At 40.3% G+C, this 14,756-nt stretch overlaps 1 protein-coding gene across 1 annotated transcript in view; it reads right to left on the reverse strand.

Moving 5' to 3' along the window:
• Nucleotides 1-1,510: 1,510 nt before the first annotated feature.
• upk3b (uroplakin 3b) overlaps nt 1,511-14,756 on the reverse strand; it is a 26,655-nt gene continuing 13,409 nt past the window's right edge. Inside the window, exons 2-6 of the mRNA XM_048612790.1 lie at nt 11,571-11,732; nt 9,278-9,512; nt 8,536-8,624; nt 6,076-6,202; nt 1,511-5,035 (exon numbers count right to left, since the gene is read on the reverse strand). Coding sequence (XP_048468747.1) covers nt 4,912-5,035; nt 6,076-6,202; nt 8,536-8,624; nt 9,278-9,512; nt 11,571-11,732 — 737 coding nt within the window. The 3' untranslated portion in view covers nt 1,511-4,911. The remainder of the gene's footprint in view (nt 5,036-6,075; nt 6,203-8,535; nt 8,625-9,277; nt 9,513-11,570; nt 11,733-14,756) is intronic.

The following is a 14,756-nucleotide window of genomic DNA, read 5'->3' on the forward strand; positions in this document are numbered from 1 at the left end:
AACACAGCAGGCCAAGCAGCATCAGAGGAGCAGGAAGGCTGACGTTTTGGGCCTAGACCCTTCTTCAGAAAAAGGGTAGAAGACCCTTTCTGAAGGGTCTAGGCCTGAAACATCAGCCTTCCTACTCCTCTGATGCTGCTTGGCCTGCTGTGTTCATCCAGCTCTACACCTTGTTATCTCCAACACTAAAACCAAATGCTTCCACCTCCGTCATGCTGCCTAATTTAGCTCATCTGCTGTCAAAACCACATCTAGACACATTTTTGACTTAAAAAATGCTAATGTTGCTTTGACGTACTTTCCACATTTTACCTTCTCTCAACTTGTACCAATCAAACAATGCAAGCTTATCCAAAACTCCTCCTTATTCTTAATATCATATCCCATTCCTGTCATCCCTGTGCTTACTAATGCAATTTGGCTTCAATTTAAAATTAGCCATCTTTGTTTTCAAACCCCTCAATGACCTTCTCCTCCCCACCCTCGAACACTCATTTAATCTTGGAACTCCTCGTATTCCTAGTTGCATAGGAGTGCAGAGTTTGATTGTTCCTTCCAAAGACAAGCATGCCTTCCTTCAGCTGCCTGAGCCCCACACTCAGTGCATCCCTCCCAAATTCTTTCCCCTTCCATCACCTTTAACAGGCCCCTGAAGGTCAAGATCTTTGAACACTATCTCCTGAACTGGCACAAAATTAAAATCGAGTTTGAAACTCTCCTTGGGAGACTTAAGTAGCTTAAAAATGCTATACAAATGAAAATTGCTGTTTAATGTGAATAACGGATTTGGTAAGTATAGAAAAAAATGGAATTATTTCCTGAGGGACAGCCCAGACCAAAAAGGCACCACCTTAAGAGTGGAGAAAGGCCATTCAGGTTTCCAAATAGAAATTGATAACTTCTTGTTAAGTATGTACATTAAGAGTTACAAACCAAGGCTGGAGGATGGAATGAAGATTCAGATCACCTACAAATCTAAGTAAATGGTGGAACAGGGATCAAGGCTCAAAGCAGTATATACCTGTTCCCATGTTCCTCATTAGATCATGAATATATCTGTTTACGCACTAGCTCCATATCCCGCAATACCTTCATCTATTAAATATTGTTCAAAGTGTTTTCTGTTTCTCATCCTCAGTGGCTAAGCGTTAAATTTTATTGCTTCCTTGGCTTCTGAAGTCCCACACCAAAAGGGATTTTTATTTACCCAGTTGAATACTCCCACACAAGAGTTATTATTTTACTTGCAATATGTATTGTCATGTTCCTTTTAATGCTGGTCTTGAGAGAAAGGAACAACATTGCGTCCACTAATTTAATTGTTCACAAATGAGAAATCAGAAATTTTTAGAAGAAATATGACAGACAAGCAATCCCCAATTGCAGGAGCAACTTCAAAAAAATCTACCTTGTCATCCTGAAAGAGTCTTAAGTAATTAATTAATTACTTATCTTGTATAACGCAGTGAACACTCAGGGCAAGAAATCAGAGGGGCTATATAAGAAAAGACACAATTGAAGACTTTTATTGCAAACCCCAAAATTGCCAAGTGTCAAGGGTTAGTTAGATAATAAATTTGATTACATGTCACTTTGAACCACAATAATACACACATGAAGTAACTCATGACGCGAGTATGGGAATGGGCTGTTTGGAGACTGGAAATAACTCCTGATACCTCCAGGAATATTTCCCATCCGGAGAGCTGACAACCTTTTCCACCCCAGATATCCCATCCCCTTCAGTTCCAGACAAGAACTGGAGCCTGGAGTGTCCAAGTTAAAGATACTTCTCTCCTCAGACAGCAGTAGGTTAAACAAAAAGGACAGCTGTTAGATCTTACCCCTCACTTATTTAACAATAGTTAGAAGATAAATTCAGAAGTGAACTGTTTTCTTGCTTAATCATTTTCTATTCAGATAAAGCTTACACATTCCCTACAGAATTCAGATTGGTCAAAAGATTTTCAATAATACAACAATATATAAAAGTAATAGATAAAATATTATAATAGACACAAGATATTTCAAAACAGGGTGGTTCTACTAACAGCTCAGTCTATCCTGCTGGTGGTGTATTGTGAGGTGCACTTTAACACATTTAATTTTAAATGAATCCAGGAGACACCAAACACTCGATAAATAGTTTCTCAGTTTCTGCCTTCAATGAGATTCAAAGTAAAGAGAAGTCAAAAGGACTTTCTAGAACCAAAAACAGCCCCCCTGTGCATCCCATTCATCTTGCCCCATCTCTCATTCTATTTAATTGCTGTTCATTTGTAATAATTCAGCATGAAGAGGAGGCAAACGTGATCAGTTTTCTAACATTTGTGGGGTTTTATTTGTTCTTTATCTACAGGATGATGTTAGTTTGTCAATGCTGTTCATTAGAATTCTGAAAGGAAGCCTTTTTCCAAAGAAATGTTGGATAAACCCATGGAGGAATGTGGATGAGAACTTAATGCACTACAAGGCTTTTTTTGCTTGATTTATTTAGTGTATTTTGTCCCATTCTGGGTTGACTTGTAAACAAGAGTTAGGTCAGGGGGACTACTTTCTCCTCGACCTCAGAGTGTCACATCATTAACAACAGTGACAACAGCCTTCACATAGTCTCTTGCTATGGGGATGGAGACTGGAAATAACTCCTGATACCTCCAGGAATACCTATTTTGGGAGGCACTACTGACTGAATTTACTCAGTGGGAAAGTCTGGGTGTGGAATTTTGTGGGACAATGTGGGGGAAAACGCCAAGGTCCCTCCCTGTCAAGTATCAGCAAACTTCTTAAGCACAGTACAAGTATAAAGCTGGTTGTTATATACATAGCTCTTTGGCTTTTCGATTGGAATTTATCCATAAAATTTCAATAATGAGAAACTCCTGATGTCATCAACATTCAATGCCTAACTAAAAATTTTTATATACAAGATGCAATCCTGATAATATTGTGCCAATGGCCTAAACGTATGAAATTCAAATGTATTCACAGTTGAGAGCATTAAGCAAGAGTCGGAGATCACTTGTCAAGTTTAAAATGGAAGGATGAAGTCAGAAATGATTCTTGGTTTCCACAGAACATTCACAACTCATTTTGTCTCATTGCCAAACTCATTAAATCTTGAAGCAAATCTGTACAAAACCAATTGGATCTTAGATTCTAGTTTCAGATGCAAACACATTTACATTCCAAGTTCTTTAGGTTATGATTTAATCATATAGCACAGAAACAGACCCTTTGGTCCAACTAGTCTGTGCTGACCAAGTTTCCCCAAGTTAAACTAGTCCCACCAGCCTGCTTTTGGCCCATATCCCTTTAAATCTTTCCTATTCATGTACCTGTCCAAATGTCTTTTAAATATGTTGTAACTGTACCTGCATCTATTACTTCCTCTGGCAGTTTGACTTCAAAGTGTTGGAAAACGAGAGGCCACCAACATCTGGAACTGTTCCAGCTGACTTTAAAGCAATGGGTCAATACTACTAACTAGTTTCCCACAGCGCAGAGCTGCACATGATTGGAATGTGATATGGATGTCAAACATAACCAACTGGGTTTCCCATCCCAAACTCCTACACACACTCCTGTTCTGTGAAGCTCTGCATCAGGAGTGTTTAATTGATCGAGCAGCATATGGTATTTTAAAAAAAAACAAACAGCTAAAAGATATTAGCTGTACGCTGTACAGGAAATATTTCAAATGGAAGAAATAAAGCATAATTCGCAAAATAAGGAAAGCTGACCGAGAGAAAATGGGAGGAGTAAATGCTTTAGCCATGGAGTAGGTGGTGTTCTTAGGCCACATTGCATCAAGGTAAAACCAACTGAACCAAATTCTCACCTTGGCACAATGATCCAGACACAAAGGGGCCTTTACCTGGGCTCCAGGCATTCAAAGAAACAAAAAAAAAAAAGGTGTTTCTCAGAAATTAGTATAAACCCAGTTACCAGCATAATTCCCAGGGAAAAGCAGCATCTCAGATGCTGAAAAGGATAAGATTGGACCGTATCTTTAGCGTCCAGTAATACAGCCACCCCTCCCCCTTACTTGGTTGAAAGAGTGCAAAATGCTATCAGAAGAACATAAAGAGAAAGAGTCAAACTCTAACATGTTGGGTTTGTGAATGACTGATTTAGATTCTAATTGAAACAATGACAAGAACCAGAATCTGTAATCACGACCTTGTATTCCTTTTGGGGTAACAATTAAAACGGTACTCTAAAGCCAAAACAGCAGCTAGCGGTTGAGTGGGATTGAAAGAGGTCTAAAACATTTACTCCTCCACTGTAAAGACAAAGATTTTTTTAATACCTTATATTGCAAATAGTTGTTTTTGTACAAAACAGTAGAGTACTGCTAACAAAAGATATTTTGTTGAAGCTTTTTGTCTTGCAATCATGACAAAACAGACAACAATTAATCATTGGTACATTTCCCGAGGCAGTCAGAATCAACACAATTTAAGTTTAAATAAAACTTGGCAGTTAAGTGTCAGTCATCATCTAACTGGTAATTCTCCATGTCAAAGTTTCTACCAGAGTGCACTTGCCAACTAATTAGTAGAGCCTTCTCAGACAATATAAAGGTTGTCCCTCTTGGCTTTGTTATTCTTGCAAATGTTGCGCTGAGTGCAAGAAAAAAAAGCTTCAACAAACTGAATTCAACAATATTTTGTATTGCACTGTTATTCAGAAAGAACACTGGCACTATGTAAAAGGAAAAAATGTTAACCTTAAGGAGTTCACACCTCGACATTTGAATCATCAGCGTAAAGACACTTCATCATTCCAAACACCATAGTTACATGAGTATTCCACTGTAATTGTGAAATTGGGTAGTTGGAGAGACCAAGGAGGAATGAGGCTGCCAGATTCCTGTCCACAGTCTGTGGTTCAACCACAGACACTGCTTTACATCATGCCCTTTGGAGTAATGACACCCGGTCTTTTCTGCAAGCTGTGAGTGTTATATTCTCGGAGGGAACCAAACGTGGTTATAGGTTCAGGGAAGTCAGACATTACAGATTTTTTGCAACTGCAAGGAACAGAAAGATAAGGAACAGTGTTAGTTTATATTGATACATTGCTTGCAATAGATTTGTAGGGAGCTGAATCAATAAATAGCAGTATACAACCAGTCAGACATTTCAGAAAACACTTATGGTTAAATCTTCTTCCTAATTTTTTCCCTACAAACTTGCTGAAGCTGTTAACTCTGTGTTGGCGATCTCTATTACCCTCATACACCTCCAAATGGGGGTTCAGAGTAATCACGAGTTCGACAGAGTCATCACAGCCACAGTTACCTATGGTCTCTTTTTAACAGTTATACATTGACCAAGATAGCAATCATGAACAGCATACTTGATGCTCCTTTTTCTACTTGCGTAGCAGCAAGAAAGAATTTCACAGCAGAATCCATTGGTACACTAACTCAGAGCAGCGGGATGGAGTTGAGATTTTCTGGTCTGTGTAGGCCAAGTTGTTATTGTTACTGCATATTAAAAAGACCCCACGGTTCTACACAATGAGCAGCTCGGCTTTGTATGGGACCAGACAATAAAAATGGTTGAAGTTATTGCTTCTAGTAGTGTGAAGGTTTTCTGATTGACTGAGAAGAATGATGGGATGCCTCAAGTGAAACCTCAAGAGACGCAAGACTAGACAGGTTAGATACAGGAAAGATGATGGTAGAGAATCCAGAACCAAGGGGTCATAGTTCAAAGATAAGGTGTATACTTTTTAGCACTGAGATGAGGAGAAATTTCTTCACACAGAGAGTGGGGAGCCTGTGGAATTCAGTACCACAGGAAGTGGTTTGAGGCTAAAATATGTTTCCAAGGGTGTGGTTGATATAGCTCATGACTAAAGGAATCAAAAGGAAATGAGGGAGGAGTGCTAGTTGCAAGATTAGGGTATTGAGTTTGATCAGCCGTGATCATATTGAACAGTCGTCGAATGGCCTATTCCTAATACAAAATCTAAGTTTCCACATATGTTTCTATCATCCAGCTCTTAGCTGGTCCTGATCTGACAATGGTCAGGATTGTCAAACTCTAGAAGCAGGTCACTTACCAAGCCATGGCGAGCATAGCTGCAAACATTGCCAGCAGCAGGAAGAGCAGAATGGAGAGAATTGTTGTTATGACAACCATCCCCCCACTGCGACTCAAAAAGGGGTCAATGATATTGGGATCTGTAGCTGAAGAGAAAGAGAGCAAAAAAATAAATAAATAAATAAATAAAAAATAAAAATTGGTTCAAAATGCACCACTGGGATTCCCCACATTTCAAACAAACACCAGGAAAATCTGGAAATACCTAGCAAAAAACTGGATCGAGACTGAAATGGATCTTTTCTTTCTCTATTACAGATTTTCAATTGTTCCCAACTTGTTCCTTTAGTGTCTTTCACAGAAAATTAAGCATCATTTAGCCACTTTTAAAATGGCCAACACAAGTGACTGAGTTGAAGATGGAAACAACACGATGACTCTTAAACAGGAGCAATACATGTAGAAATATTTCTGCAGGAAGAATGGGGTTAGAGGAGAGGTCACCAGCACAATGGATTGAATGGCCTGCTCCCACACTACAGTTTCAATCATATTTTTTGAAAACTCTTCATTAAGTCCAGGCTCTGGTAAACCTTCAATTGCACCCCCTCCAGCACCAGAACATCCTTCCTCAGATAAGGAGACCAAAACTGCACACAGTATTCCAGGTGTGGTCTCACCAAGGCCCTGTACAACTGCAGCAAGACATCCCTGCTCCTGTACTTGAATCCTCACTATGAAGGCCAACATACCATTTACTACCCGATATACCTACACGTTTATTTTCAGGGATTGGTATACAAGGACAGCCAGGTCTCATTGAGAAAGGGGGAAGGTGCAATCTATCACCATTCAGATAATAATCCAATTTTTTTTATTACCTTCCATTTACCCACATTATACTGCATCTGCTATGTATCTGCCCACTCACTTTATCTAAATCACACTGCATTCTCCTCCCAGCTCACCCTCCCACCCAAATTTGGGTCATCTGTAAATGTGGAGATATTATATTTAATCCCCTCAGCTAAAATCATTTATATTGTGATTACCTGGGGTACTAGTACCAATCCATGCAGTAGCCTGCCACTGAGGAAAGGCATTTATTCCTACTTTGTTTTCTGCCTGCCAACCAGTTCTCTATCAATTTCAGTACACCATCCCTCAATACCATGTGCTTTATTTTTCATGCTAATCTCTTGTGGGATCTTATCAAAAGCCTTCTGAAGTTCCAAATAAACCACATCCACTTGCCCCCCGCCTTGCCAACTCGACTAGTATTTTTTTTTTTTTTTTTAAATTCACTTAGCAGGGGATTTCCAAGATTTTGACCCAGTGACAGTGAAAGGAAATATTTCCAAGGCAGGATGATGAGTGGCTTGGAGGGAGACTTGAAGTTGGTGGCATTCTCATGTACCAACTGCTCCAGTCCTTCAATTAGGGGTAGTTGTGAAAGGTGCTGTCTAAAGAGCTTTGGTGAATTTCTGCAGTACATCTCGTAGATAGAAGCAGCAGTGCGTACTGAGTGTTGGTACTAGATGTTACATCCTCAAAAATTCTAGCAGATTTGTCAAGCATGATCTCCTTTTCGCAAATCCATGCTGACTCTGTTGAACCTAGTCACTGTTTTGCAGATGCTCCATTATAAAATCCTTTACAATGGACCATAGCAAATTCCCTACTACTGATGTCAGATTCACTGGTCTATAATTCCCTGCCTCCTGTCCATTTCCATTTTTAAAGGCTGGGGTGTATTAGCAAACCTCCAATCCATAGGAACTATTTCAGAATCTTGAAAGATGACCACCAATGCATCCAGGATTTCTAGGGCCTATTTTTGATGTTCTTCTCAGACTGCTTCACTGCAATGCTCACTATGGGGCACCAGTTCTGTTAGTCACTCTTGCTGTGTGGAGTCAGAACCGGCTTTGACTGAGATCCCTGGTTCAGAGATAGGGAGCAAGACCTCGCTGTGCTAGAAAGGAATTCTGCTTGGCATTGCAAAGCAAGTACAAATTGATTGCATTATTTTGGGGAGTTACACTATTCCTATCAATTGCCTATAGAGCTATTGTATTACTGTTGATTAAGAGGGAAGATCAGAGTGTTAGCAATGTTACATATAGTTACCAATTCAATATTGTTCGGTCATTATTAGTTACTGGTGGAATCAAATTTCATCCCACCTTTTCAATCCTGCTCACTCACCTATGAATAACCATCCCACCCTCTAATTCTCACTTGACATCCTGCAACATCACAGGAAATCCAATTTTCTCAAAAAAAAAAGGAGATGCACATACAGAGTCAGACTTCATGTGGTGCAAGCTCTGGAATGGTCTAACCAGAGGAGACAACTTTGGTATCTGTAGATGCACAATTCCACTGACTTTACCCTCCCCACCACCCCACAAGTACACACATTCTAGTTAACAAGAGACAATGGTTCTTGGCTTTTTACAACAACAGCAATACTTACCATTTAGCAGCATGATCTCATCTGTAAATTGCGTTTCTGCAACAATATTGCTTGGACTTCTATCAGGATCAATCAAAACATACTTCATTCTAAAACCAAAAAATAAATAAAATAAGATTAACCTTGAAAGGTAACAACTTTCTTTCTCTTCATTAGAAAAACTTAACCCGTATCCATCTCCTTGCACAATATCTCAGAATATTTAAAAATAGTCTACTATCTGGGGCAGGCAGTACCATCATGATAAATGTTACTAAACTAGTTGTCCAGAGGCTCATCATGTTTTGATGCATGGAATCAAATTTCACTGCAGTAAGAAGGCTCACATTTCTCTTTCCAAATGGACTTCATTCACAGAATTTACCAAACTGCATTACATGACTGTTCAAAGTTGGTATTGCACAAAAATCAGTCTCTGCTAATACCGAATGCTATTCATTACACAGTTTTAATCAGTTAATATTTAGAAGATTCATTACATGTCAAACATATAGCACAAGATAGCATGGCAGGAGTACACCAGAATCCTCCCACCGTCTTCCCATGCCATTTTACCAGCTTTCCCACCTCATAGCCCATTGCCAACAGATTGGAAAATTCTGATTCATGTTTACACCACATCCTATGAAAGAACAAACAAAATACTGCCTACGTGTGTTTCTGTGGCAACTTCATTAACATACAGCTTGGCATTCACTACCTGCCCATTAAAAAAAAAAAAGTGATTCCTGACTTGACTTACCGGAATTTCCCACCAGTAGGTAATGGTGCATTGCAATTTGGAGTTGTACAGGGCACTTCTGACCCAACTCGCAAAGTTAAGATCTGGCCAGGAATAGCAGTTGGTGGACAAGAGTAAACATTCCTTTTTGTTTTAACAGTGAAGTAAAAACCATTTGATCCAGTGAAAGCACCTTGGTACGTAAAAAGTGAAGGATCCACAAATTCATTTTTGATATTATTAAATGCTGCAACTCCTGAATTTGAAAAGAATAAAGTTGTAAATCAGTCTGTGATGCAGGCCAAGGCCAAAATATCTAGAGTAGCAGAATTAAAAAGCAGGCCGCTAAGTTATACCTAATTATAACACATTTGAAAGCTCCGATCCACATAAAATCACAAAACAGATGTTATGACACTGGAGAAAATGCTGGAGAGATTTAAAAGGATAATCCCAGAAAAATCAAGTAAAAACCATCAATTCCAGCAGAGGTGTTTAAAACATCTACAATGTTGATACCAGAACTGAGAGATCAGACTATCATAGAATAGAATCATAGAACCCCTGCAGTGAGGAATCAGGCCCTTTGGCCCATTGAGTCCACATCAACCCTCCAAAGAGCATCCCACTCAGACCCACCCCTCTACCCTATCGCTGTTCCACCTAGCCTGTGCATCCCTGGACACTATTTGCAATTTAGTATGGCCAATCCACCTAACCTGCACATCTTTGGACCGTGGGAGGAAACCCACACAGACACGGGGAGAATGTGCAAACTCCACACAGACAGTCACCCGAGGGTCGAATCGAACCTGGGTCCCTGGCGCTGTGAGGCAGTAGTGCTCACCACTGAGCCACCGTGCTACTCTCAGTAATGGCTGAACAAGCTCATGTTCTTGTCTTTCAAAAGGAAAAAGAAAGAGAGAAGGTTGAGGGGTGTCCTGAAAGAGGCTTGATCGGTTAGACAAGATGCCTTTCCATTTTTTCCCCCCAATTCTCTGAAGATTTGGTCGTTGTTGACAGGGCCAATATTTGTTCTCTATTCTTCAGCCCTGGTAGATATTCTAGAGCTTGTGGCAACCACAACCATAAGGAGCAGCGAGGCAAGGTCACTGTCGAAGGCCTTTCAGCCAATAATAGTGAGACTGGGAACTGGATCTAATCCCCTGGTTTGCACTGTAGACATGTAAACATTGACTGTAATTGTAAGTATGATGAATGACAGACAATATCAGAAGAAACTGATTTTGTGCAATGTCAATTTTGAACAGATATGCAATTTTATTAAAAAAAACCAAAAGAACTGTGGATGCTGTAAAATCAGAAACAAAAATGGAAGTTGCTGGAAAAGCTCAGCAGGTCTGGCAGCATCTCTTTCTTTCAAAAAAAAAGTTAACATTTTGGGTCCAGTGACCCTTCCTCATGTTCTGACAGAAACATTCAGGAGAAACCTCTTTCCCAAGGCGTGCTTACAACATGAAACAGCTGAGGTGAACAATATTTAGAGGTAGTCACTTAAGTCTATGAAGAGAAAAGAAGAAATAAAAAGATAGATCCGGCTGTTTAAAACAGTGCAGTGTTATCAGTAGGTCCACGTATTGATTCAAGTCTGATTTTCCAAAAACATTGGCATCCCTGATATTGCTAGTCCCTACTCCACCTAGAACACAAAACGTCCTTCTTCCCTCCTTCCAACAGTTGGCCACGCAATGCACAAAGCCTGACAAAAAAAGAGTTTCAACCAATCACTCAAGTAAACCTTGTCCAACCATCTTATGACATCGACACAGTCATTATTTATTCAAGTTTATATTTCAAATCATAGAATCCCTACAGTGTGAAAACAGGTCATTCAGCCCATTGAGTCCACATTAACCCTCTAAAACAACATCCCATCCAGACCTAGGGCCACACTCTATCCCCATAACCCCAATTCCTGTGGTTAAACCAGCTAACCTGTACGTGCCCTAACACTACAGGGTAATTTAGAATGGCAAATCCACCTAACATGCACATGTTTGCACTGAGGGAGGAAACCCGAGCACCTGGACGAAACCCACAAGCATGTTGGTGTGAAGTGTACACAGTTGCCCGAGGATGGAATCGAACCTGGGTTCCTGGTGCTGTAAGGCAGCAGTGCTAACCGCTGAGCCATCATATCACCCATGATTTGATTTTCATAGCCATAAACTATGCAAATTCCAGAACCAACACAACGGTCTCACTAGCCACCTTAACCTGACTGGAAATGGAAAAAGGTCTGAATGGTCACTATAGACAAAACAGCACGTCAGACATAACAAAAGATACTCACCCGCCAAGTTAGCCACGAGCAGCCAAACATCACAGTTCACACAGCCTGTTCCTGAACTGTTAAACACACAGAGCGGCTGTTCAAGTGCAACTGTTGTTTGTGAGATTCGCCCTAGTACAGTATCTGACACAATTTCAGGGACATAAGAGATTTGTGTTATAGCTGCAAAGACAAAAAGGAGAAAACCCAAAATGAATACTGAGCAATTTCTGTCGAATTAATTCCGTAAAAAGTGTTAAGTTACTCCACCCAAAACAAAAATGAAGTTCCTGGTGACAAAATTCTACCCACACATGGTGGAAAAGTATTTCATTCTCTGGTCAATGCTTCCCCTACACTTCCATCACCATGATGGGGTCAAGACACTTTTCTGTAGTTTACGTAGCTAAGCAGATTTGGGCAGTCACTGTTACCAAATATAAGCACCTTATGTTTAAACTAAGACATGATGTGGAGGCACTGGTGTTGAACAGGGCTGGACAAAAAGCAGAAGTCACACGGCACCAGGTTATAATCCAACAGGTTTATTTGAAATCACAAGCTTTCAAAGCCTCACTCCTGTGTTAGGTGACGAACGGTAGTGCTCCGAAAGCTTGCGATTTCAAATAAGGCTGTTGGGCTATAACCTGGTGCCGTGTGACTTCTGAAAATAAGATATATTAGCTTTATTTCCTGTCTTTCCAGCTTCTCTTCTCCTCCTGCTAATGTCTGTAGATATTGAAGCAATATCAATGACACAGATGAAACAAGGATGCCAATGTCATCTGATCAATCTGTTAAAACACAATGCCAGTTGAAATGTTTATACCAGAAAGAGAATTCTGACTTAAATTCCAACTCCAGGAGCCGAACTCAGTATTGACAGGTCCTCACATCTTTAGCAATTTGCATAACTCTTGGGAATAGGCTAATTTTGATTTGCAACATTTAAATTTCGGGGAGAAAAAGTCATTGACTGCTCAAGTTGACATGATGAGCAATTACTGGCTCACTTTAATGGGCAAAACCACACAACATTTGACAAAACAGCAACCAATGTCATTTCAGACAAATTCTCAAAACGGAGGATTTCTTTCTGCCATTATGTTGGCTTCCTGTGTCACAAGTTGTGGGAAATATCTAAAATTGACTTGTGTCCCTGCCACTGTATTCCTGTTGCACTTAAACATCTCTTTGCCTGTATCAAAACAAAGTGCTGGAGAAACTCAGAAGGTCTGGTGGCATCTGTCGAGAGACAGAAGCAGAGTTAACATTGAGTCCAATATGACTCTCCTTCAGAAGTGTTTCTTTACTGCTGCCTGTCTTTCTCTGTATCTATGCTAACTGCTTCTCTCCCCACAGACGCCAGACCTACTGAATTTCTCCAGCAATCTGTGTTTGTTTCAAATGTCCAGCATCTACAGTTCTTTGGTTTTTTTTTTAAAAATGCGCTCTGTATCTATACTTTTCACACCTTTTTTCAAAAAAAAAAAACCAACATCTGTCTGTCTTTTACTTACTCCCGTTTCTACAAAAGGGTCTCCCTTCTTTCTCTTGCAAGGACACAAGAAACAGGAGCAGGAGTAGGCCATTCAGCCCCTCAGGCCTGCTTCATTATTCCACAGAATCATGGCTGATCTACCCTGGACCTCAACACTAGGAGTGGAGGACTCTCTCCTTAATGTATGGGAATAGGAGAAATAATCTGTATCCCAGTGAATGCAGGCCAGGGCATTTCATCCATCCAACTGAACCCATGCTCCTCCTCAGCCTTGCAAGTACCACTCGATTGGGATTCCATGTTCTCCCCAACACAGCTCAGGTTCAATTCCCACTTGGAACATTTAGGAGATACAGTGGTACTATCATTGGACTAGTAATCTTAAGGGCCAGGTCTGTGGGAACATGGGCTTGAATCCCATCATGGCAATTAGTGGGATTTAAACTAAATTAAAATGGATCTAGAATTTATAAAGCTAGCAACTAACTCACAAAGTTAAGCCAAGAGACCATAACGTAGCAGAGGGCAGGGGAGAGTAGAGCCTGGACGGAGTGATAGATAAGGGAAAGCACTCCACAGCCTAGGAGAGAGCATGGGTCAAAGTTGACTCACGTCAGGATGGAGCAGAGGATCCCAAGTGCAAATTGCAAAATGAGAGTCAGGTCAGTGTTCCCATACTCAAGTGACAAATCCATCACTCCACAATGAAGCACAAACAACCCAAATGTAAGGTTTACCAGTTATATGTTCCTACAAACCAAGCCAGATGTGTGGAAGAAAAAAGGGGCAGAAGCGATTGTTTCTAAATTAAATAAATTTCTCTTTTGACCCAATATTGAGATATAAAATGACACAGTAAGGAGAGAAGCCAACAGTCCATTGTCAGGACGCAAGTGTTTGAGCAAAGAAGTTACACGGACACTTCATGTCAAAGACTGAAGACACATTGACTGGGCTATAACGTTTCTGTAACGGAGCCAGTATCATCCCTTTCTCATTCAGTCTCAGCACATTCCCATTTGTGCAGAGTTCACATTACTCCAAAAATCCTACAGTTCAAAACAATCAATCCTAAATAGAAGGCTTATAGCTATAATCACTAGCCAAATAAAATTGCTATTACTTAATTGTATTAAAAAAGGATTCCAGGATTTTTACCACTGTTTATGGAATCACATTCTGCAAGGTGACCTGCTGAAAACTGAAAGACAAATAGATTGTCAATTATTTGTGAAAATGAATACTTATGCTGGCAGTGCAATGGGACAGGAGTTTATTGGATATAAGCTGCAGCTACGTCTAGTAGGAGTCATTCTATATTGTCCGACAGGACTTATATTCACAGGTAATGAGATTGCGATATTGTAGCCTAATTTCTGTTTGGTAATTACTAAATGTATGTAAAACCTCAGGAGCTGTAGACTTCTGGTGTTTTCAGAGTGCTGCCTGCTTGGTGGAAAGGGAGAGTCTTAAAATTCCAGGACACGAGCAGAACTTCAATCATTCAGATCTTCAGGACTGCTCTGACATAAAACACCTTGAATTTGTTGCTGGAAACACATTGGGACTTCCGAAAAAGCCAGTGCGGCTATTCTAATCAACTCCTTCCCACCTCCTCCAGAGAGGACATAGAACATAACAGCGCAGTACAGGCCCTTCGGCCCTCGATGTTGCGCCGACCTGTGAAACCAATCTGAAGCCCATCT

This window comes from Rhincodon typus, chromosome 26 (genome assembly GCF_021869965.1).
Source record: "Rhincodon typus isolate 14 chromosome 26, sRhiTyp1.1, whole genome shotgun sequence".
NCBI classification, from domain to species: domain Eukaryota; kingdom Metazoa; phylum Chordata; class Chondrichthyes; order Orectolobiformes; family Rhincodontidae; genus Rhincodon; species Rhincodon typus.